The 25,654-nt window shown below is 31.8% G+C and overlaps 4 protein-coding genes across 4 annotated transcripts; 3 read left to right on the top strand and 1 right to left on the bottom strand.

Annotated features, from left to right (window-relative positions):
- Positions 1–3,276: 3,276 nt before the first annotated feature.
- On the top strand, positions 3,277–3,876 carry LOC149526257 (uncharacterized). The gene has a single exon (XM_089785637.1). The coding sequence runs from the start codon at positions 3,277–3,279 to the stop codon at positions 3,874–3,876; it is 600 nt and encodes a 199-aa protein (XP_089641763.1).
- A 16,179-nt stretch (positions 3,877–20,055) lies between these two features.
- Positions 20,056–21,111, top strand: LOC110428448 (uncharacterized). The gene has a single exon (XM_089785642.1). It carries the CDS (start codon positions 20,094–20,096, stop codon positions 21,030–21,032), a length of 939 nt encoding a protein of 312 aa, XP_089641768.1. The 5' UTR covers positions 20,056–20,093; the 3' UTR covers positions 21,033–21,111.
- A 461-nt stretch (positions 21,112–21,572) lies between these two features.
- Positions 21,573–25,035, bottom strand: LOC110428421 (tRNA nucleotidyltransferase cca2-like). Its single transcript, XM_021444264.2, has 3 exons — positions 25,006–25,035; positions 24,903–24,907; positions 21,573–23,424 (listed from the first exon to the last, which is right to left on the bottom strand). The coding sequence occupies exons 1-3, from the start codon at positions 25,033–25,035 to the stop codon at positions 21,756–21,758; spliced, it is 1,704 nt and encodes a 567-aa protein (XP_021299939.2). The 3' UTR covers positions 21,573–21,755.
- LOC149526256 (flavonol 4'-sulfotransferase-like) lies at positions 25,034–25,581 on the top strand. The gene is made up of 3 exons (XM_089785636.1): positions 25,034–25,063; positions 25,111–25,187; positions 25,455–25,581. The coding sequence occupies exons 1-3, from the start codon at positions 25,034–25,036 to the stop codon at positions 25,579–25,581; spliced, it is 234 nt and encodes a 77-aa protein (XP_089641762.1).
- Positions 25,582–25,654: the final 73 nt, after the last annotated feature.

Below are 25,654 nucleotides of genomic sequence, written 5' to 3'. Positions count from 1 at the left end.
CTTTTCTCTTTCAATTTGTCTTGATATTCGAATTGATTGTTTATTGGGGGTTCTTCAGCTCATTTCATCAGAAGTCTTTGTGTCACTGCTGACTTAGTGAAGCCTTCTCTTTCAGCACTTCTATTATTTCTTCTTGTCGTTGCTATGTATCAAGATTATATTTTTATATAATAAAATAATATATATTTTCGCAGTCATTGCTTGCAAGAGGATTTGGTGCACACTTCATAAATAGAGAAATTGGGTCCTCGCAAATTTCCCTTTCGAACAATCATATTTTCTTGAGACTGATGATCAGTTGGTGATGTTCAATGATGAATTGTTTGACACATTGTAATGACTTTCTATGAAATGTAAAGAAATGAATGTTTAATCTGAATGAAAATCTTTTGCAAAGGAATTCATATATACAAAATGAGAATTGAAGTGAAACATATTAGAAATTTTTATGATGGTTCATTTGAAGAATCTCAAGCACAAAATTATGTTGCTGAAATGGAGCATAGAAATATGTTTTCAAGGGGATACCACCATATATGAACATGAGCATATGCATGTGGTAAAGTAAATTTCACCATTACTTCGTGACCAAGGGAGAAGTCAAGATTTCAATTTTGAAGGGTGGAGATTATAAATAATATATATTTAATACAATTAAAAGACGAGTAAAAAATTGTAAATAGAATATTTAATTTTGATAAAAATATATTATGCCAAATTCAAATAAGAAAGTAAGGTAATTGCATAAAAAGTGTAATGGTTTTTATAAGTAAAAAGTATATTAGCTCATATCTAATACAAAGCAAGCATAGTGCTTTAAAAAACTTTCAAACTATTTAAGAAAGTTTAGATAAATTTTTATTTTTTATTATGTTTAATTAAATAATTTTATTTTTATTTTGAATTAAATGAACCATTTTGATTAATTATTGACTAACTGTCATTAATTAAAATATCACTTGTTATTTTATATTCATGTGACGTTGACATGATATTGATATGGCACTAACATGGAGAATGAAAATGTTACATAGTTATATTATCGTACCATACCAACATGTTATATTATCATCCACTATGACAACTGTCACATGATAAAAAAATAACAATTGACATTTTGATTAATAACAATTAATATAGCATTAGTCACAAAAGCTTATTTGATTTAAAGTAAAAGTATAATAACAGTTAATAAATGTTACATGGTAAAAGAATGAGGACTTTTTTGAATTTTTCAGTATAGTCTAAGATTTTTTTAAAGTATTATACCTATAAAGAATTGAATAAAAATTAAAGTCTTAATAAAAGGAGAAGAGGAGAAAAGGACACTTGTATCCATAATTGATTTTGTATCCAAAATATATCAATTAATATATTTTCTTAGAAATAAATAGTGTCAATAATTTATTTGATAAGTTGGCAAGGTAAATGCATAACTTAAGGTGTTAAAAATCAAGTTTAAATAATGCTTATATAAAAAGAAAGTAAAAGGAAATTTGCTGGATATATTTTGGAAAATATTTTAAAAGAACATGTTATTATATTTGGCAAAATATTTTAAAAGAATATGTTATGGGAACTTATTGACTAATTGCATGATATGTTATTCTTGTGAGATCATTCTTTTCATTTACTTTTGCCCCACCAAAAAGTTTGATGAGGTGAAATGAAAGGAATTAATTATCTTTTAGAACATTCAAAAGTCCTACTTCTTCAAACAAATTTCACTTTATTTTCATCTCATCACAACTGCAAGTGCCTTATTATTTAACACAAGTGAATGTGAAAGATTTTTTTTATTAATCAATTTGTTTTATTTGAATATATCATTTACAAAAATTACAAAGTACATAATTACATAAAGTCTAAATGAGTAATTAATTAAGTAAGAACTATTTATTCAATTTTTATTGTCTCTTGATCTATTAAACTAAGTTCACTACAATCTTCATTGAGATAATTTTAATCTTATGTTAAGAATTAAGATTTTAAATCAGTAGACCAAATAAGATTTATAATTAGATAGTTTACTAACTTCTATAATAATCTCTTTTTTAAAAAAATCCTATTTCATTTACTACTTCTTTTTCCTTTTTATATTTGAGGTAAATACAAAATCGATAGCTGTTGTCATTTTAAGCTTATAGATATATGTAAAAATCATGTTGATTGAATTTGGTAGTGGCATAAATTCTATTTTATTATGTAAAAAATTATGTCACTAATTTATTATATTTTAATGTGGAAATGTTTTATATTCCTTTTATTTTAATATCAACACAAAATTTTCAAAATTTTCCCAAAATAAGCTTATATTAACCATAAAAAATAATAAAAATAATATTCCAAAATTATTTATTAAGTAAATTGAAACGTTAAAAAATTTTAAAAGGTAATGAAAATTCGATTAAGTCAGTTAAAACTGAATTAACCAATTAAAATCTGTTAATTGGTTAAGTCAATTAAAAGTCAGTCAATTGGTTTGATTAGATCCCTTAAGAAAATTGATTAATTCCGTTAATAGAATTCGTGATCGGTTTAACCGGTTGCTTACCTCTAATCCCAAGCACAAAATTATATTGCTGAAATTGAGCATAGGAATATGTTTTCAAGGAAATGCTATCATATGTGAATATTAGCATATGCAAGAGGTAGAGTAAATTACACCATTATTTCGTGACCAAGGAACAAGTCAAAATTTCAACTTTGAAGGATTGAGATAAAAATAATATATATTTAATATAATTAAAAGATGAGTAAAAAATAGTAAATAGAACCTTTTGATAAAATTATATATTGCCAAATTCAAATAAAAAAATGAGGTAATTGCATAAAAAATGTAATGGTTTTTATCAATAAAAAGTATATTAGCTCATATCTCATATAAAGAATTGAATAAACATTAAAGTCTAACTAATAATTGATTTTGTATGCAAAACACATGTATAGAAGAAATTTTTGGCTTGATCTCACATCTGCATTATTTAGATACTTATAACACGTTGTGCTCATGTTATTAATCAAATCCAGTATATTGGCCTTTGTATCTGATTCTCATAGACGTGTGAGATTTTTGGTTTGTCACCAAACACTACATGGAAAATTTCTCCAATTAATGTGACTGCGTGGGTCTCATTTTCTAGTTTTGAAGTCAGTATCTCTCTTCTATAAAACCCTTTGCTCACTTGATCACCTTCATCAACATTAACCAAATTTTCTCTCTAAACAAACAATCCTTCTTTCAAATACCACTCAGTCTCTCTTTTCGTTTGAGATATGGCTTCGAAGGTCACAGCATCAACCGCTCTATTTCTCTCCTTCAACCTTCTCTTCTTGGTCTTTTCCGTTAGCTGTCACAATGTTGATGACCCATCGAATAACGATGGTACAATCAACCCTCATGATTCATCAAATGGAGTCGGAGAAATTTTAGACGGTTTATTAAATGGGGATTCATCAAATGGAAAGGGATTGATAAACTTCGATGATTTATCAAATGGAAGTGGAGATAATTCCAATGATAATTCAAAGGATTCTGCAACAAGTTCCGAAAATCCTGTTGTTAACCTTGCAGCAGCAGCCATGGCTCTTGGTGCCCTCAACCAGCAGGGCAAGTCCACTTGTAATCCCCTGAACCTGGGTGTCTGTGCTAATTTACTGGATGGTTTGGTGAAGGTGGACCTTGGTAACGTACCAACCAAACCATGCTGCACCCTCATTCGAGGCTTGGCTGATCTTGAAGCTGCTGTTTGTCTTTGCACTGCCATCAAAGCGAATGTCCTAGGCATAATTAAACTCGATCTTCCAATTTCATTGAGCGTCTTACTCAATAACTGTGGAAGAGAGGTCGTTTTTGACTACCGGTGCACCCCATGATTGTTCTTTAGCAAAGTTTGCACATTCCTTTCCTTTCTTTTCTCTTTCAGTTTGTCTTGGTATTTGGATTGATTGTTTGTTGGGGTTCCCGATTGATTTCGTTTGAGGTCTTTGTATCCCTGCTGACTCATTGAAGCCTTCCTTTTCATCACTTCTTTTCTTTATTCTTGAGTTGTTTTGTATCAAGATTATATTTCTATGTAATAAAATAAGATATATATATATATATATATATTATTGTGTGTATAGGCTTGGTTATAATTTTCCAACCTCTAATTTATCCTATTTCCTAATCATTATCGATTAAATCAAAATATTGTTCAACAAAATAGTTCTCCTCTCTGCAAATTTATTTGAAATTTGCCCTATATATGCTGCAACCTGCATGAACAGGATTAAATCCTCAGGTATCAAGTTAACGACAAAAAATTGTAAAGAAACTATGCAAAAGAGTCTATCAATTGGAGCATCAAACCCAAAGGCCTTATTTAACATGTGTGTTTGCACCTGGAGATCACTACAAGGCTTAGTAAATGAAATATTTTATGTTAATTTCTAGTTTTCCTTTGATAGTTCGTACTTGTCCTTGTGATTTTTGTCATTATATATTTCCATCCAGAAGAAAGTGTAATTACAAAGGGATAAAAATTAAAACAAATTCCCCTTTCGGCAGTCATTGCTTGCAAGAGGATTTGGTGGACACTTTACATGTAAAGAAACTATTTCTTTGCTAGAACCTATTATATATATATATATATATATAGCAGAAAATCATATTTTCTTGAGACTGATGATCTGATGGTAATGTTTAATGATTAATTGTTTAGCACATTGTAATGACTTTCTATGAAAAATGTAGAGCAATGAATTTTTAATCTGAATGAAAATCTTTTGTAAAGGAATTCATATATATAAAAGAAGAATTGAATGGAAATATATTAGGAATTTTATGATGGTTCATTTGAAAAATCTCAAGCACAAAATTATATTGTTGAAATTGATCATAGGAATATGTTTTCAAGGGGATGCTATCGTATATGAATATAAGCGTACGCAGGTGGTAAAGTTAACTACACCATTACTTCGTGATCAAGGGAGAAGTCAAGATTTCAATTTCAAAGGGTTCAGATATAAATAATATATATATTTAATATAATTAAAAGATGAGTAAAAATAGTAAATAGATATCCTTAATTTTGAAAAAATATATATTATGCCAAATTCAAATAAGAAAGTAAGGTAATTGCATAAAAGGTATATTAGTTCATATCTTATATAAAGAAGGCATAATATTTTTTTTAAAAAATCTCTTAACTATTTAAGAAAAATTCAAATGAACTCTTTTTTTCCATTGTGCTTGATCAAACCATTTTATTTTTATTTTGGATCGAATAGATCCTTATAACTGCTAACCGCATAAATAATTATTATTAATCAAAATATTATTTATTATTTTATATTCACCTAGTGTTGATATGGCATTGATATAGCTTTGATGTGACTATAACATATAGGATGAAAATGCCATGTCAGCATACTACATCATCATCATCTATTATGATATGTTAGTATGCCATATCAACATCACGTGAAATGACAATAACAAGTGACGTTTTGATTAATAACAGTTAATAAATTGTTAGTCGCAAATGCTTATTTAATCTAAAATAAAAGTATAAGATCCAAATTGAACGTAATAAAAGAATAAGCACTCAAGCATTTGACTCATTGGTTAGTACATTATCCCTTTGCCTAAAAGGTAGGGTTCGAATCCCCTCTTCTTCAATTATAAAAAAAATTGTAATAAAGAATAAAATTTTATTTGAATTTTTTAATATTGTTTAAGACTTTTTAGTGTTATGCCTATGAAGAATTGAATAAAAATTAAAGTATAACTAAAAGGGTGATCAGAAATAAAAGAAGAAGAAAAGAGAAAGACACCTTGCACTCATAATTGATTTTGTATGCAAAATATATCAATTAATATATTTTCTTAAAAATAAATCATGTCCATAATTTATTCGATAAGTTGGGAAGTTAAATTCTTAATTTAAGGTGTTAACAATCAAGTTTAAATAATGCTTATATAAAAAGAAAGTAAAGGAAATTTGCTTCATAAATTTTGGAAAATATGTTAAAAGAACATTTTATTTATATTTGGAAAAAATTTTTAAAAGAATATGCTATGGGAGCCTATTGAGTAATTGCATAATAAGTTATTCTTGTGAGATTATTCTTTTCATTTACTTTTGCTGCACCAAAAAGTTTGATGAAGTGAAATGAAAGGAATTGATTATCTTTTAGAAGATTCAAAAGTCCTACTTCTTCAAACAAATTTCACTTTATTTTCACCTCATCACAACCGCAAATGTATAGTTATTTAACACAAGTGCATGTGAATGTAGAGTAATGGGAGAATTGTGCCTTAATTCCAACTTCTTTATTTAGTTTAGCTAAGTAAACAAGTTGGAATTTAATGAAGGAAACAACCTTGAAAAAGGAATGGTGTGTGTGATTGGAATACAAGTTTCGTTTCTGGTAAACTACAGAATGATTAATTCCATACTTTCAAGGGATATATAGTTACCAGCCACATTAAGGTTTCAAACATTCAAGTCAAGGTAACTTGGGGTATCGTTAGCTAGTAATTACCTCTTAGCCTCCCTTCTGCTGCACCTAACTATTTTCCTGTTATCATTTTGAGGGTAACCACAGCTTATTGGCTAGTTGATACCATCATCTGAGATATACTGACAACAACGTTTTGCTCATGTTGTTAATTAGATGGAATATATTAGCCTTTGGATTTGATTCTCATAGTCATGGTCGTGGGAGATTTTTGGTTTTTCTATAAGAGAGTTGCCAACCAAACATTACATAAAAAATCTCCAACTAATGTGATCGAACAAAAAACCGAAGATGTATCAAGTCCTCAGTCTTTCAATCTTGCACAACCTTTCTTGTTTTGTAGCCACTTGTCCTCAGAGAAAACCTAGTTAAAGCCTCTCCTTTAATTGCTCCGAAAGTCCCTTTTTATAGCCTCCAAAATACTTAGTTCTGCTAAAATTCGAAGAAGGAAAGCTTGGATATCGAAACTGGGCACTACGACCTTGCTCCTCGAGCTGCCATAAAACACTCACCTCCCTAACCAAAAGCTAGATCCACACTAACACCTGTACGCAAGACATTAACACATACAACTATCCAACCCTTACACCCGTTAACCCTTAACAACACATATCCCTCCATAGATAGAGATAGTCTAAGATCAACAGCGGCATAAAGCATCTCAAACCATGATGAAACCGTTGGAGCCAATAGTTTGTTATGATTTGTTTAACTTGATGCTTAATCTACGCATGCAACTTATTGGTTTGTGGGCTACTAAGAAGAAGAAAACTACATCCCTATGGAAATGTAACTTTCAGAGTTTAAAGAGTCAAAGCATGAGTTTCTTCCCTACAAGTCCTAATGACCCAAAGAAAAAAAAAAGCTCCATTTTTATTTATTTAGTCAACACTACTGAAATGCTGCACTAACCCACTCTCAAATTTTTATCCTTTCATACACCACAACCAATTCTCTTCAACAACAAACTCAAAGTTCAGGTTTAGACATTACCTTATACCATCATGTTGATTTCTTTTTGTATGTGATTTTTTGCTACAAACAAATCACATATAATATTCTTTTCAAGTTTCACACCACCATCTGAAGTGAATGGATCCAGAAGCAAATCTTTTTGACCCAACTAATATATATATATAATGTAGGTTTTGATCATGATTTAGGTTTTACTTTAAATGACTTGACCAATTCTCTTCAACAACAAACTTAGAGTTTAAGTTTAGACATTACCTTAATATTATTATGTTGATTTCCTTTTATATGTGTTTTTCGCTACAAACTTATTACATATAATATTCTATTTCAAGTTTGACACTATCTTCCAAAGTGAATGGATTCTAAAACAACTCTTTTAACTTAGTTGATGTATATAACATAGATTTTGATCATAATTTAGGTTTTATTTTAAATGACTTAACTAATTCTCTTCAACAACAAACTCAAAGTTCAGGTTTAAACATTACCTTATACTATCATGTTGATTTCCTGTTGTATGTGTTTCTCACTACAAACTAATTATATAAAATATTTTGTTCAAGTTTAGGCATTACCTTAAAATTATTATGTTGATTTCTGTGTGTATGTGTTTTTTGCTTCAAACTAATTTAAATATAATACTCTATTCAAGTTTGAAATTGCCATTTGAAGTGAATGGATCCAGAAGCAAATTTTTTGATCTAGTTAATATATAAAATGTAGATTTTGATCATGATTTAGGTTTTACTTTAAATTTCTAACTCGTGATTTCTTGAGGTTTCTTTTTTCTTTTTAAGTAACCTCTAATGCATCATTGTCTCATTTGTAATACACTAAATGCTTTCTATTGAAATATCATAATTAGTTCAATAGATAAAGTGTTTTCCTGTTTTTATTATAGTATATGATCGATTAAGGGAAAAAGAATAATTGTTTCTAACTACTTTTTGTTATACAAATTAAAAGGGTATATGACAAAAGGCACTAACTAAAATCTCATATCATGGTGACTGCTATCTCACTGAAGCTTATGAATTTAAAATTTGATATAATTTGAGAAGATTGGTGTGGCATTTCAATAATGTTGACAAAATTAAAAAAAATGGATTTTTTCTTTTAGTCATCAAAAATTGGAATCAAGAAACTCATGCTTTGACTCTTGAAAGCAAATTCCAAATAGACTTTGATGCGATCGTAATTTCCAAGCATTATCAATTTGTTCTGTAAATGAAAAATAAATTACTAAATCAAAAAAATTTTAAATGGCATATGCACCCCGAGCATTTGGCTCATTAGTTAGTGCATAATCCCCTTGTCTAAAAAGTAGAGTTCGAATCTCCTTTCTCCCAATTGTAAAAAAAAAATTTGAAATGGCATATTCTGTTAAGAGCAAAACAGAAAAGATAATATTGATAATAACATTCAATAAATTTGTAAACATTCAAGACTGCTAAAGTATAGTGGCTATTTGGATCATAGAAATAATTATTGATAGTCTTACATAATTAAATATATTTTACAATTTGACTATTTTACAAGAAAAATATTTTAATCAATAGCCAATGACTTTAGAAGATTGCCTCTTGCAAGTAAAGCACAAAAGCACAACTCACAGAAAAGATGGAATGGTGTTTGACAATCAGCTTCTTGTTTTCTTAAGGGGCAAAACGAACAACGGAATGAGTCTCTCTGTCACTCTCTACATGCAAGAGTGGTAGAGAAATTAATTTCTCAAACTCAAATAAAATGCCTTTTTACTTTGTATGTTTTGCATGAAATGGGTAGCTACTTGAGAAAGCTCTCCTCTTATTTTCTATTTGCCTTTTCAACTGCTAATTGACATATTATGCTATTAGGCCGAACTATTAAGATATAACAAGTTATAATAAGCTTAGATTTATATTAAGACTTAGTAGATTTGCATTAGTAGACTCACTCTTACTTTTAAAAAGGCATAATGTTCAGATAAGCCTCTAAACTATTTAGGAATATATAATAGGTCCTTATTTTATTACATTCAATCAAGTCTCTATAACTATGATTTTAGGTCGAATAAGCCCTTATAACTTATGATGGACTAATTTAATCAAAATACCACATATCATTTTATATCCACATGATATTGACATGACATTGATGTGGAAGATGAAAAATAACATGGTCATGCTTTTATGTCACGTCATAAATAATTATGATATGTCAACATGTCACATTATCATCAATTATGACATATTAGCATGCCACATCAATGCCACACAACATAGAATGACAAATGACACTTTTTCTAAGTCAATCATTAGTCATAAGGGTTTATTTGACGCAAAATGAAAATAAAAAGCTTGATTGAATGCAATAAAAGTGTAAAGGCTTACTTGAATTTTCTTGAATAGCTCCGGGGCTTTTTTGGATATTATGCTTTTTTTAATTTTGATAGGCGTAGCTTATTGGTTTAGAATTTATATGCCTTTTTTAAATCAAGGTTTGTTCATTTATTTGAAAAATACCATGAATGTTAAATTATCACACTTAAGACCATGCTTAAGACAACACTTTCATTTAATTTCACAGATCATGATAAAACTATCAAGCAACGAGAAATTTGTGCCATTTATGTTCTTTTATTAGATCAATCAAAATGAATCACTTTCAATCAACATGAACAATGAGGATTTACAAGGAAATCATTTGAAAAAGAATTAATCCTTTTGTACTTGAAGAATACAAGATTTGAGTTAAACATGCTTTGTGTAAGATCATTAGCTTCATGTCACTCAATTTTGTTTAATTATGCTCTAAATAATTTATGAAATATGTAATTAACATAATGAAACATATTATGCATGCCAAAGGTCATTTTCAAATATTTCACAATCATGTACCAAAATACCCTTATGAGCATTAAATCTTGTAAGCAAGCATGCACATCTAACAGGAACAAGTCAATAAGTATTTTCATCATGTAATACACTTGTTCAATTCATAAATCATTATAAGCTCAAGGATGGCACACATTACTCATAAATCATTATAAGCTCATTGTTAACCATCTTGAACTATTCAAGCAAGTCCTAAATGACAAATCAAGGTTGTTCAATTGGCCAAATTTTCTTATACACCAGAAAATCAGAAAGTTAAATTTTTCAAACTCAATTTTCTTTGTTTAGACTAATTGAATAGGTAAGAATACAAATCAACTATGTAAGCTTATATTATCATCATATCATCAACATCAAACCTTTTATCTTCAAGAACATTCTCAAGGAAATCATTTTATTTCAAAGTAATGACATGAAATTCATTTCACAATGTATGAGAAAATTTTATCAAAACAATTTTACCCAACTAAGCAAAACTCATAAGATTCAATAGCAAGCAATTTCTTCAAGAAAAATGAATAGCTTTTGGCACAATCATGAAGATATATTCAAGATCAATTATAAATATATACTCAATCTTCTTTTAAGATTATGCCTATCAAAATTTAAGTAAGAATAGGCACCCAATCAATGCCCATGGACAACCAACATTCACAACTTGACAAATAGAAGGTTGTTGATAAAAAAATCACCCAATATTCTTTGTGTGTCAAGAGAGCCTTCAATTTTGAAGAGTTTATTCCTCCTTGCTCTTCTATCTCTACAAAAGACATTCTTATTTGATTTTTGTAGCCCAAATTTCTTTGGATCCTTGAAAGTTAGTCTTAATATACATAGTTCCTTTTAGAACCCACATCTAGGATAAATGCATTTTTATTTAAACAAGCACATGAATGGTACCCACCAAATGAGCAATAATTGCATGAGAAATTCATGAACCCTCTTCCTTTATTCTTTTAATTTTCCCTTTACAATATTTTTCATTTTCTTGTTTTCTTCTTTTAAAAGATCAAATCGTCTTTGGAAGATTTTAAAATCAATTTTCAGCTTGTTGTTTTTGTTTATCAAGGATTCATTTTCAATTTCAAGCTTTGAAATCTTATCTTTTTGTTCTTGACTCAAGACTTGAAATTTAAGAGTCGTTTTCTCAAAAATACTTTCTAATCCACTATTTGAAAAATAAAGTGGTTCACAAGATGAAGAGCTTACCTCATGGCTTGATCTTGAGGTTTGAAATTTGCTAAATTCTTTATCATCGCTTGTTGACTTTACATCCAAAAGATCATCTTCTTCCAATTCTCTTTCTTGAGTTTCACCGTACAACTCTTCTAGCTTTTCCCATATCTCTTTAGCATTTCCACAATTTGAGACTTTCTTGCACTCCTCTTCTCTAAGTGCACTAAAAATCATATGCATAAATTGAGCATTGAGTTCCACCAAGTCTAAGTCACTTGAATTCCAATTAGCCAAATCTTTTTCTATCTTGTATGGACCACTCTCAATTTGCTTCCAAGCTTGATAATCTTTGGCTATGATGAAGTACTTCATTTTATTCTTCCAATAAGGGAAATTTTCACCATTGAAGTGTGGAGGTTCTAGAAGAGATTGTCCTTCCTCAAAGATTGGTTCAAGAGAATTTGTGGCCATGTCTTGGAGTTAACAAGGATCTCTCAAAGGCTGTTAAACTTAAAAAATTGAGTCCAAAATATGATACCAATTGTTAGATGGTATTAGCTTAAATAATAATGAAGAGAAATGTCCTAGAGGGGGGTGAATTGGACTTTAAAAAATTTTCGCAATGAAATCTTGGATTTTTTATAAACTTGAAGAAATTCTTTGGTTTTCACAAGGTATTACTAAGAGTGCTTAATTCACAAATTTGAAAGGTATATAAGTTGAAAAATTAGTTTGCAAAGTGCACAAGCAAGATTGGTGAAGTTAAAATCTTTAAAACAACTAAAATGATTTTGCAAGCAAGTCAAGAAATTTAAAGGCTATAGATAATTTCTCCTAAGACTCTTGAAGCAAAAATACATGCATTAAAGAAATGGAAAGTAAAAGGAAATGACACAATAATTTTATAAAGATTTGGCCATTTCAAGATGGCTACGTGCTCTCCTTAAGCAAGCTAAGGAGTTTCAATTAAATCTATTATGAATTTACTTTTTAAGGTTTAAGCATAACCTTCACAATGACTTTTTCCAAGCTTAACCTCAACCCACATGTTCACTTTTTACCAAGTTCAAGTGCAACCTTCATAAAATTCCTTATAATGGGAGTAAGCATAACCCACAATTTGCTTTTTCACAGGAGTAAGCACAACTTAAAATTTGCCTTTTCGCAAGAGCCAGCACAACCCACACTAACTTATGAAGACTAATTTAGAACCTTTACAATGAGTGGATACAAAGAATAACAAGAGTGTCTCTAAGAGGTGGATTTTGCTAGGTAAGTACAAAAGAGAAAGAGTGTGTACAAGGATTGGAGTGAAAGCACAAGTAAAAATACTTGATTTTGCTTGGTTTTTCTCTCTTTTCTTCTTAAGGCTTGACTTTAAAGTGTTTGAACTCTTTCTCTTTTCTTCCACAACTTAGAACGCTTCTAAATGGTCCTTTTTTATAGTTGGAGACATCTTGGAGCTGTTGGAGTTGATTACATGAAGAAACTAGTTGTTTGTTTTTTTGAAATCTGTGTCTGACGTTATCTAAGGTCGAGTATGGCTCAAGAGAACTCAACTATGTCTTTGAAATAGTTTGAAATTTGGCCTGAGGGTCAAGTATTTAAATGATATAATAGACTATTTACACGTGGATGCCACCATCTCATCTTCTCTGCTTTAGGGTCGACTATTGCTCTTTATAGTTGAGTTTTCAATGCTTCAACTTTTCCATACATTCTGCCATGGGGTCAAGTATTGCTTCTGTATAGTCGAGTTCTCAATGCTTGCTTCTACTTTTTCTTGCATTCTGCCATGGGGTCGAGTATAGGCACATTGTAGTCAAGTATGGCTTGACTTTGTCTTCATTTGTGCATGTGTTGTTGAGTATGGCTTCCTTGTAATTGAGTATCAAGCTTGCTCTTTGTTTCCTCTAGTTGAAAACTTAGTGTTTGAAAGCTCTTTGATATTTTCTAAGCTTAAAAGATTTTTCAAACATTTTCTAAGGCTTTAGAGGATTGGAATGATGAATCAAAACGTTTTCAAATGCTTGTTATCGAATATAAATTAATATACAATTTTATCAAATTAAAACATAAATCATTTCAAGTCTAACAATATATATATATATAAGGCTTGGTTATAATTAGTTTTCTCCTTGTGAAAATCTATTTGAAATTTGTTCTCGATGCAGTAACCTACATGGTTGAATTAAATCCGGGTAATAAAATTGTAAAGAAAATATGAAAATGAGCCTATTAATTAGAGCATCACACCACAAGCCTTATTTGACATGAAGTTGCTTAGGGAAATTGCTTGAATATAGATAACAATACAAGTCATATTATTTGTGTTTTAAGAGTTTAAATATTTGTGGTATAGTACCTAAAAAAATTCATAAACTTTTAGAAAAATCCAAATAAGTTATATTTTTTTATTACATTTAATCAAACCCTTATACTTTTATTTTAAGTTAAATAAGTATTTATAACTAATAAATAATTAATTGTTATTAGTTAAAATATAACTTATTATTTTATATCACGTGACACTAATGTGGCATGTTAACATATCATAATATAGCATACTTATTATTTAATTTTTATTTGGTATATTATTTATACTACAATTTTATGTAATTAATGATACACATTAATTTTTTTGTAATTTTGTAAAGAGCAAGGTTAAAGACTTTAAGTCAAAGTAGATTTATAGCAAAGTAATTTATATACTAATATTTAAATATTACATAGAAAGATAAAAAATTTCTTTTTATAATTTATAATTTTATTTAAAAGGTCAAAACCTAAACTAATCTCTCTCCAAAAATTCATATCCTACTCTTGATACCTGCAGTAATGCTTCCTCTTCTCGATTCTTGGCTGTGTTTTCACTTTCAAAACAATTAATTTAAGCTTCAATTGTAGGTAATTTTGTAACCCAAATTAAGTTTTTAAATATTTCATGTTAAAATATTTGTTGATGGATCTTGTAAAGCCACACTTAAAACCGTGATGGATCTTGCCACTCTTCACCATCTGTTTGCAAGCTTCGATGTGCAACATGCTTCTCCTTAGCCTCCATAGCCCTATTTGATTTAAAATTAAAAGATAAAAATTTGATAGAGTGCGATAGAAGAATAAAGATTTATTTAAATCTTTTTAAATATTTTAAAAAAAAATTTAAATATTATGCCAATAAATATTTAATTGGGCTTGAACTATTTTCTAGTTACATTTTTACAGTTCTATGGATACTTTTGGCTAAACGATTAACTGTAAAAAAGAAAATGAGTCTATTTTTAAATAATTCAATTATAAGACACTCTATGAGATCTGGACTTTTGAAAGAACCAATTAATGACTTTTATTAGTTGTTTTAGGAAATGATAGTGATTAAAATTGGTTCATGCTTTGTAATTTCTTTTACAACGTCAGAATTTATTTAATAAAAATAGAAATTATTGCTTTCTTATTTGTTTTGAGTATTTTCTAATTTTTTTGGTTTTTTTTAATGCAATATTGAAATGATTTGTAATAACATAACAAATATAGTAATTTAAGATCACTATTAATCAAATCATCATGGTAATTGATTAGATCATTGTCGTGATCTCAAAATTAATACCCAACACTACCTTAATGCATTTGTCAATTGTCATGAGCCTATACTTCTAATTCAAAAGATATATCCATCAAGTGAAAAAAATTTTATTTGTATATTTAAAATTTATCTCATCTCTTACTAATGTAAGATCCGTGATATTTTATTTAACCTAATTGTGTAATACACTTATTGTCTTGATTCTTTCAACCATAAAGGAGAGAAATTCACCTTGATTTGGATTTACTTCGACTTTAGTATCTCTCGAGGATAGTCTCACATAAATAAAAAGTTAAATAAATTTTAATACCATTTGTCACAAGTCTATACTCTCAACTTAAAAAACACGAAACATCCATATCATGTAGAAGAAAGATTATAAGTCCAAAAACTCATCTCCTCTTACAGTCGTATAATATCCGTGAAACATTCTTCTAGCTTTCTAATTTATAATGTGTTTAATTAATTATATTGAATATCATTTGCTGGTGTTGGAATCTTTATTGATTGTATAGATGTATTTGTATTTTTCCTATGCCTCTTGTAATAGTTTTGGTGCCCTTATTCTTTTTGGCTTCCAATTGATTGTATAACTCGTGAAACTCTATCTAACTTTTGTATCCCTGCTGTGAATCAATAATATTCATACAATGCAAAAAAAAAAAATTACTACATATTTTGATTACTAAATTAATCCAATTAATTTAAGCAATAAATTAACAATTACAAAAATAAAAAAAAATTAATAAAATAGCACACCCTGCTTACATGGTCATAAGGGCGGCCGTTATAAAAAGTGGAAAAAGTAACGCATCCGCATTGGCTCGTGGAGAAGCAAGACTTCATTCCCATGCAAGCGGTTCCTTCTCCCTCTCATTGTCAGGTCTCGCTCCTCAGCCTTTCCTATGGATTTCGAATTTGTTCTTAACTCTTTTTCACTTTGAACTTATTATCATCTGATTCTGGTCTGCTGTCTCCAAGATTTTATTTTATTTTATTTTATTTGAAATTATGTTGATCGTAGGATTGCATGCATAAGATATGGTGGTGGGTTTCAATTATATTGAATTTCAAATCATCTTGTTTAGAGAGTTGTTCTTGTTCCGAACCGAAACCCCAAAATCAATAGCTTGAAATCGTCATATAATTGCTTTTCTTTTGTTGCCTTAGTTGAGTTATATTGAAATTTCTTTGATTTATTAAATGCAGTTGAGGTAGAGTCCCCCTTGATGATGCTGCCTGAAGACAAAATCAGTGAAGGAGAAGATGTTAAGAAGAAATGTATTCCTTAAATTATATAATCTTCTTCTCTTTTTGGCTATGAATAAGATGGACTGAAAAATGTAACAGACTGGGAGGCAGTAATTTTTTTATTAGGTTTTCTATTTGATTTTACCCTTTCTTTACTTATTTATCACTGCCTGTCTTAACTATTTTGGGACTTAATGTGTGTATTGATTTTCGTTGATTTTGTTTTTTTTTTACATCGATATTGTTTTATGCTTTAACAGAAGATAATATCAGCGGGACTCCGGTGGTTCCTCGAATAGTTATGGCACTAATCTTTCTCTATATACGAATAGAAAAAAGGGTATGCTCTATATGATTTTTTCTGTTGCTTTCAGTTTTCATTCTGCTCTTTTAAAACTGGTTCTTGACACTTCATTGCTCCACCTTATGCAGCCACAGTGGCACAGGGTAGGCTTGTTAGAGATGAATGACCGTGATGAGCAGGTAGCTTTGCTGTTAGACATACTTAAATGGTAAGAGCAAGTCTTTCTTTCGCTTGACTCTAGTCTAATGATCGGTAAACTCCACATATACCCTCTGTGGTTTTAACTTTTTTTCTTATTTTTTTTCTCAATTAGCACTTTGTGAATGAGTTTTACTTACAAAGGGATTACATCATCAATTTACTTGATGAAATTACAATAATACTCTTCAGTGTGAACAAATACGATGCGTTTTGAATTGATGGTATTTTGATAATATCACTAAATGAAATTAACTTGATAATCCCTTGTGGGAACAAAACTTAATAACAGGTGCCAATTGAGAAAAAAAAAACAAATTACAGGGTGCAATGTGAGAAAAGGTTGAAACTAAAAAAGGTGTAGGTGGAGTTTACTCCTTTTATGCTTATGGATTGAATTATATGCTATTAGGTGAATGATACAATTTTATGTTTCTTCAACAGTGACAAGTCTGAACTCTGTTCTTTTTATCGATACTGCAGTATCTGTTTGTTTCAAGCTTACATGACTTATGCAGAGGCTCAAAAATTCCGTGGTTAGTTTCCTCAGTTTGCTCCCTCTCTTTTCAGATTTCCCCCAGGAAAAAGAACCTTTGTGTTAAAGTTGACTCCTCCCTTTTTTTCTTTTGGTTTCAAGCGTTGGCAGAAGTTAATAAGTACGTCGCAATGGTTTCACCAAGTGACAATGTTGAGTCTGCAAAACGAACCATGTCGGGAATTTTTAAGGTTAGACCAAAATCAAAGAAACAAAAGCTTAGCCTAGGTATGCTTTACTTGCTCTACGGTTGTTTTGCTCTTCGGTTTATCTTCTATGCTGTTTGTTGACACTGTGAGATCTATGTTATGATTGTGGCAGGCAGCGTACTCTTGGAGCGAAGACAAAACAAAGAGAAATGGAGATATAATGAAGGTATGCCTCACGTGACATAGAATTATTTGGATATGTGGTATTAATCTTGCATTCTACTAGGTGTGCTATTGAAATGTTTGATTGCTCATGTTTTGGAATCCTTGAGCATTGTGCATGAGAAAAGAAAAGTAGTCAAGTTGGCTTTTAAGAAAACGATGACAATGACCAAGAGGCTGGTTTGAAAAGAAAGTTACAGTGATGGATATTTGACATCTCCCTTGTAAACATTATTGTCACACATTACAGTTGAAGTGCAAATAATCTTAGGATTCGAAGCTATCTTATTTACTGGTATTTGTGCACTCTCATTTGGAGAATTCATATGATGTGGAAGTTCCTATGACCCAGCTTTTATTAGTCTTTGGTCTGCTCAATTGCTCAATTAAGCCTTAATCCCAAACTGATAGGTTTGACTAGATGACTTTGTTTTTCTCATTCTGCTCACTTAAGTAGCCAAACTTCTGTTTTGCGACTTCGAAACATGAGTTATTAGCTAATGAACTAATTTTTAACGTTGTCATTGTAAGATTAGGTGGATACTGTGTTTCTAAGGTCTGTTAAAGTGGGAACTTGTAGAATTTGTTGAGTAATTGAGTATAACTCTTTAGACTCTTGTGATTTTCTTCTTGGGGTCTCACTCTTTCACTCACTGTAAACAGATTTGGAGCAGGAGGATTCAGAAGAAGAAGAATTGTTAGGTATCGCTTTGCATTCATGCTATAAAATTATGGATTTTTTTGTTTCCCTTTCTTTGTTGCTCATGTGTTTGTGATTTTTGGTAGTTTTACCTCTTACAATTTTGGAACTTAAGTTTGTGTTGTTTTATCATTGATGATGATTCTCTCCTTTGTTTTTTTTTTTTTTTAATAATTGCTTTTTCAGAGGAAGAATGCAGCTATGATTTCAGTGGCTTCTCTGATGACAAATACGAGAGTTATTTTGGTTTTGATGAGTTCGGGAAAGGGGTTTGTTATATCTTTTTGTTGCTTTTAATTTGTGAGGTGTAAATAGTGATGTCAAGTTGTCTTCTTGTTTCCACTCTTAAAAAGCAATTATTCTCTTCCCCACCTTTTCCTGAAATTCTCTCAATGTGGAAATGTAAAATTGGCTTTCACTATTTAGGATTGGGTTGTAATACAACAATTTTATTTTATCAGTGAACAATTTGTGAAAAGATTCATTGCTCAAGTAGTGAAAGAATGCATATCAACACTTTAACCGAATGATATATGAGCTTCATTTGGAACTTTTAATAGGTTCTTATTGGTTATATTTAGTGATTAAGGCGTAACTATTTTGTTGAGTTTGTACCCTTTATGCATAATGTGGATTGTCACATTATTCACTCTCATTTCTCATGTTTTCAAAGAGCTTATTATTGACAATAGCCTCATGGCTGTTTGTTATGGAATGGCAGTGGTACAAAGTATGCTTGGTAGATGACAAAACAGAGGATGATCAGGTAGCTTTGCTGCTAGACATGCTTAAATGGTATGCACAGGCCTTTCTTTGCTTGACTTTATTTAAATGATGGATTGAATTATATGCTATATTGAAATGTTGTGCTTTCTGCAACAGTGACCAGTCTGAAATTCGTTCTATTTATAAATATCATACTCCTGATCTGTTTAAAGCTCACATGTCTGAGGAAGAGGCCGATAGAGTTGCTGGTTGGTTCCTCTACCCTATCCTCTTGACTTTCCCCTTGGACAAAATACCTGTGTTAAAGTTTGTGTTTTCCCTGTAATTTTTAGGGTCGAAAGACATTGAGTTCGTTGAGCCACTTCGTTATGCCATATTCGTTAATTAGGACTTAGGCTGTCTGGCAAGTTGATGAAAGTGACCAAGAATGTCTCAAACTTTACTGCTATCTAACATTCATAACATTGAATATATATTGAACGCTATCAAGATAGAGATTTTATTCTCCTTTATTCTTATCTACATTTTTTAATGCACTTGACCGATTTTCCTCCAACAAAGAACACCTTTGTCTCAGTCGCAAATCTCCAATGTAGATACTCATAGCCAAGTTTTGCAAATCTTGTTATGATCTCTGGCACGTCTTCTACATCAAGAACTGACCTTAAACGTGGGAGATTCGTTATTTGTCTGCAATTTAATATTAATTTGCCTACCAACATTACAGCAAAACCTTCAATAGAGAATGTGCCTGCGTGTGTCTCCTTTCCAATTTTTTAGAACTATTATCTCTCTTATAAAGCCCTTTGCCCACTTAACCTTGGTCCCCATCGATTGCATTTCTCTAAACAAAAAAACCACTCAAGCACTTCGAAATTTTCATTAGGATATCATATGGCTTCAAAGGCTGGAGTATCGACTGCCCTCGTTGTCTCCCTCAACCTCCTTTTCTTTGCTTTGGTCAGCTCCCGCAATGTGAACTATCAACCTGCAGAGTCCAATGGTTCGTCAAACGGAGCTGGAGAAAACTCTCATGACCATCATTCATCTAATCAAATCCGAAGTAACTCTAACGGTTCATCAAATGTTGGAGGTTTTGCACGTGGAAGAGCAAATTCCGATGATTCATCAAACGGAGTTGGAGAAAACTCTCATGATCATCATTCGTCAAACCAAATCCAAAGTAACTCTAATGGTTCATCAAATGATGGAAGTTTTGTAAGTGGAAGAACAAACTCCGATGATTCATCAAACATAGTTGGAGAAAACTCTCATGACCATCATTCGTCTAATCAAATCCAAAGCAACTCCAACGGTTCATCAAATGATGGAAGTTTTGCAAGTGAAAGACCAAACTCCGATGATTCGTCACCAGGAGTTGGAGAAATTTTACGTGATGTATTAAATGGGGATTCATCAAACGGGAAGGGATTATCAAACTTCAACGATTTATCAAATGGAAGTGGAGATAACTCCAATGATAATTCAAAAGATTCCACGACAAATTCCGGAAAACCGGTCGATATCCTTCCAGCAGCAGCCATGATCCTTGGTGCCCTCAACCAGCAGGGCAAGTCCACTTGCAACCCCCTGAAACTAGGTGTCTGTGCTAATCTGCTGAATGGTTTGGTGAAAGTTGAGCTTGGTGACGTACCAACCCAACCATGCTGCACGCTCATTGAAGGCTTGGCTGATCTCGAAGCTGCTGTTTGCCTTTGCACTGCCATCAAAGCCAAAGTCCTGGGCATTGACCTCAACCTTCCAATATCATTGAGCGTCCTACTCAATAACTGTGGAAGGCCGGTCTCCTCTGACTTCCAGTGCACCCCATAATTTTTATTTTTCTTTTTCAAGTACTCAAATAATGTTTGATTGATCTTCCTTCCTTTTTCTTTCATCCATCTTTGATTTGACTTTGGGACTGTTTGTTATTGCTTTCTCTTACTAATTCGTTCTTAAATAATTCCTGTTTCATCATTTCTATTCTTTTTCTAATTTGTAATCTTGTATTCCTCATTCTTGTTTCCAAACAAGAATACTTTTCTGCAATAAATTTATTCTTCTACTTTCTCACATGAAATAATTACTGGTAATCCGCTTTTAGCAGTTGAAAGTCAATTTCCTAAGTCTTGATGCAAAGCATGGGAGTTAACTAAGAAATTGCACTAGTCAACTCCTCTCTGGCATTCCCCATGTTATATATCAACATCTCAAAAAAAATTTTATCTAGTTCTTAGTACAAATAATCAAAATATTTTACCAATAAAATTAGTTACATTTTCTTCAAACATTTGTGAAGTGGCTACTAAGGAAACAGAAAGGATGAACAACTACACCACTAACCATAAGATGTATGTTATTGCATCCCATGCCCTGGGTGCCTACCACCCTCATCAAACCTACTCCAATTTCCTACAACAGTTTTATGTAATGAACACGCTACTTTGTTCAAGTAGTAAATGTACAGACAAATTGCTTATCCATTTACCCTGAGGTTTACAACAGTGGATGATGAGAAAAGTACCCCAACCCCAACCCCAGCAGTGGATGATAATCTTAGGTTGAACAAAAATGTCTGGCCACCAAGCAGTTGCTGCATCTTTCCCTCATCCAATCAACACATTCCTCTGCAGTCCCGGAAGGATGTGCCAGCTGCCATGCGAGAACTTTTTGATGCCATTCACTGACAAGTGGCCCTCCAACTCTAAGCTTCAAAACATTCATAATGTCCTTCCCATTAACCAATGGCTTTATATCCCAAACTTTCCCAAGACCTAATTTAACCACGGCATTCTCAACTGACACAAAAAGCTCTTCTCTTTTATCCAGTTGAAATTGCTTGTCTCCATCATCTTCAGTGCAGCCAATATCAGTGGGAAATAGCAATGTAGACATCAACAAAGCAACTCGCCAAAAATCTTTAATCTCTCTGAGAAGAAACCCTGTCAGTACCCGCAGTTGTGAACTAACAGGAACATCGACAAATTCTCGTCCCCAGTCCACCTTGGTGAGTTGCGTATCATCATTTGATAAAAGGCAAGGAATCAAAGATAAGAATTTGTCCAATGACTTGTGGACGTTTATGACCGTTTCAGCATCACTTGCTTTTCGCTTCAGAGAATCCTTGAAAACGTAGCTGACAGCAGGAATCTTCTTACCTTTTCGATCCTTGTATGTGGCATCGCGCAATGGAAGAAATAAAGCAGAATACAAAGCCAGCCTTCTCTGTTCCCCACTAAAGCTGGAGCATCCAATACGTTGGAGAAGTTTCCATGTTGCATCCACATAAGCAGCAGAAAGCCTGTAGCATCCTTCTGATACAGCAGGCTCAACCCCCGGAGGGAGCTTGAAAACAACCCAAAATAATGTCAGATCACAAATGTAGTTAACTGCTTGAACGGGTTGATTGCCAGAGATCATGAGATCAATTTCAGTTCCAATGCGCTCTCTGCTAATTTTATCTGCAAGAGCTGTTTTTACTTCATCACAAGCAGCAGCACTCTTTAATTCTTCATCCAGCGCAAAACCAAACCTTGTAGCGAAACGAACAGCTCGAAGAACCCGTAGGGGATCATCCGAAAACGTTTCCTTTGGAGCTAATGGAGTCACTATCCTTCCAAATTTTAGATCCTCGATCCCTCTCTTAGTGAAGTCTTCGACTGAGTTGGTGTTAATATTGTAGAACAAGCTATTAATGGTCAAATCCCTTCGATATGCATCCTCCTCAGCAGTACCAAATTTCCTTCCAGGGATGTGGCTATTCTCACTGTAGTCCTCACTCCTTAAGTTGACAAAATCAATCCATAGATCAAAAAGGCGCATCCTTGCTGTTTCCAAGTGCTTAGACTGCTCAGGATTACTAGGTATGACAGCAAGCCCTTGGGCCTCTTCCCCTATAGATGACAAGTATTCCCCAACCTTATAAACAAATTCACTGCCCAACATATTGTCAAGTGCGATGTCAATGTCACAACATTCCTTGCCAAGAAGCTTATCCCGGACCCATCCACCGGCAACTCGAAGTTGAGTTTGGAGATTAAAGTAGCGAAGGGTGTTCAAAAGCCTATCGAAAATCTTCCTTTCCGTTTCCGTCAACTCAATCTGCTCCTTCACTGGAATGCACGCTGCGATCGCCATGCCAGCTCCGCAAGTAAGAATCGGCGAGGGAAGACTCTGGTTTTTGTAGGTAGGATTAGAGGTTGCTGTCGAAGTTGTGGAGCAATCACTAGAGAAAATTCAAAGCAACTGTCTTAAACTCACTACTCTTTGTCTAATGTCATGGGATCCCTTTATAGAGTTAAGCACAGTAACCTTTATCCTAATATAATTAGGATTCAGTAAGGTATATAAGTTTAACGTGGATTAAACTATCTTAGTTAAACCATACTACAAAGAGAGAGTTCAGACGTTTTTAAACAGTAGCAAGGTGTTGGGAGTAAGTAATTGGAGGAAGTGAAGGAGAACAGTCTTGCCCTTGAGCTTTATGGCTTCAGGGTATTTGTTTTGAAAAAATATTTAAAATATTTTAAAAAATTTAAATAAATTCTTGTTTTTTATTTTATTTAATCAAACTTTATATTTTTATTTTAAAAACTCAAAAGTACTAAAATTACAATTTGTACTCGCCTCACTTTCATTAGTACTTAGAGTTATTACACAACATAAAATCATGTCATAACATTTCAAAAACCAATTAATCTCTGACTTATACTAAATATCCAAATAAAGAGAATGAACTATATTCCACGTATAGTTTAGTTGAGTTATCATTTTTAAAAATTTACTTTTTCAATTAATAATATGATAAGCTATCAATTACAAGTATATGATTGTCTATGGTTATGTATCTCATAAAAATTATGTAACGATTATCGATATTTGATCTCATTCTTCTTTCTTAACTATTTGAACTTTTTTATGTGATTATACTTTAAAGCATCGATAAAATTTTTTATTAATCAAAATTTTCATAGATTTTTTTAAAATATGGATACATGGATTAATTTTTCATTACATGTTAGCAACGACAAATTCAAAACTTTTTATGAATGATGACTAAAGGGTAATTATAAAGATAATCATACTATATATATATATATATATATTAGATTTTATACATATAATAATAAAGAAAATTAAAAATTTAGAGATGATGGTCACCACCACCCATTATCCTCTTTGCTCTGCCTTTGACCATAAGATAATTTGTATTTTGTCTAGATTTGCTTGACGGAGAGGGTAGATCCCCAACAAGATTTGCACAAGTATTGGGTGCTATTCTATGGGTTTTTAATAGAATTATTTGTGCAAATCTTGTTGGTTTCTTAGCTACTCTTAGTAAACAAAATCTTCGACAAAATTATATATATGTCATCTTGATTTGGAATAAAAATTATTTGTTATCATAATTAAGTGTCTTGTTTATTTTTTTAAAAATTTTAATGTCATGTAGTGGGTTTTAAATTATCAATAAAATTTTAATCTTTAAAGCTTTTGTTTTTAAAAAAATAACTTAATGATAAGAATAATGTTAATATGAAAAATTTTCTGAGCACCTTATGCAAAATTATGAAAAAAAAATTACACAATAAATAAGATAAGAGGATTTTAGTTCCCTCACTCATGAGATTCACAACTGGTATGATCATGAGATTCACTCATGAAATTTACACAATATATATGTCCCTTGCTTTGTCAACTCACATTGGCTATAAAAGAAAACAACCCCTTAAGTTATGCAACTGCAACTTAATAATATAAATTTGGTACAGAAGAGAGCAAAATTCTAGCTTTATTACGTACATACCATCATCAAAACCACCACCCCATAAGCCATGGTCCCGTTTTCACCCAATTCCAAGGATGTTGGGGCTGCCCTAACTTGGTTCCGTAACATCATATATCCTTTTAGAAACATTTCCCAGCAATCGTAGCCAAAAAGCCAAAAGCTGGCACTACTTGGCTGGAAGCACTTGGTTTCACCATTTTGTGAACCGCACTCGGTATGCACTACTCTCGGACAGCTCCTTTAACTCTGCACTTGTAACTTAGCTATTTCAAGATAAGAGCATCCAAGGAAGGTCATGGCATCCCCGATCTTGCTACCATTCCATCGCCATACCTTAACGCTAGCACAATCCAGCAAGCAATCCAATGCCCGAATTGTGTATGTGGCTCGCAATTCTTTAGATGCCATTGTTTCTTTCTTAGAAGCAAGCCGGAGCATGCAAATTGACCATTTGAGGAATCGTCTAGACCCTTCTCGGATCATGTGTTAGGGTACTGGAAGGAGAGCTTAGAGAAACCGAACAAGCTACTGTTTCTCAAGTATGAGCACAGGAAGAAAGACCCAAAGCTGCAAATAAAGAGGATCACAGAGTGATTGAAGAAGTGGATCTGAAGAATTTGGAGGTGAGCAAGACAGAAAATAGATACATTTTTAAACAAGGCGAGGT

This window comes from Theobroma umbraticum, unplaced genomic scaffold (genome assembly GCF_002168275.2).
Source record: "Theobroma umbraticum cultivar Fairchild unplaced genomic scaffold, ASM216827v3 scaffold_115.0, whole genome shotgun sequence".
NCBI classification, from domain to species: domain Eukaryota; kingdom Viridiplantae; phylum Streptophyta; class Magnoliopsida; order Malvales; family Malvaceae; genus Theobroma; species Theobroma umbraticum.
Note: the sequence above shows the minus strand (reverse complement) of the source record. Positions and strands in the feature narration are given on the sequence as shown.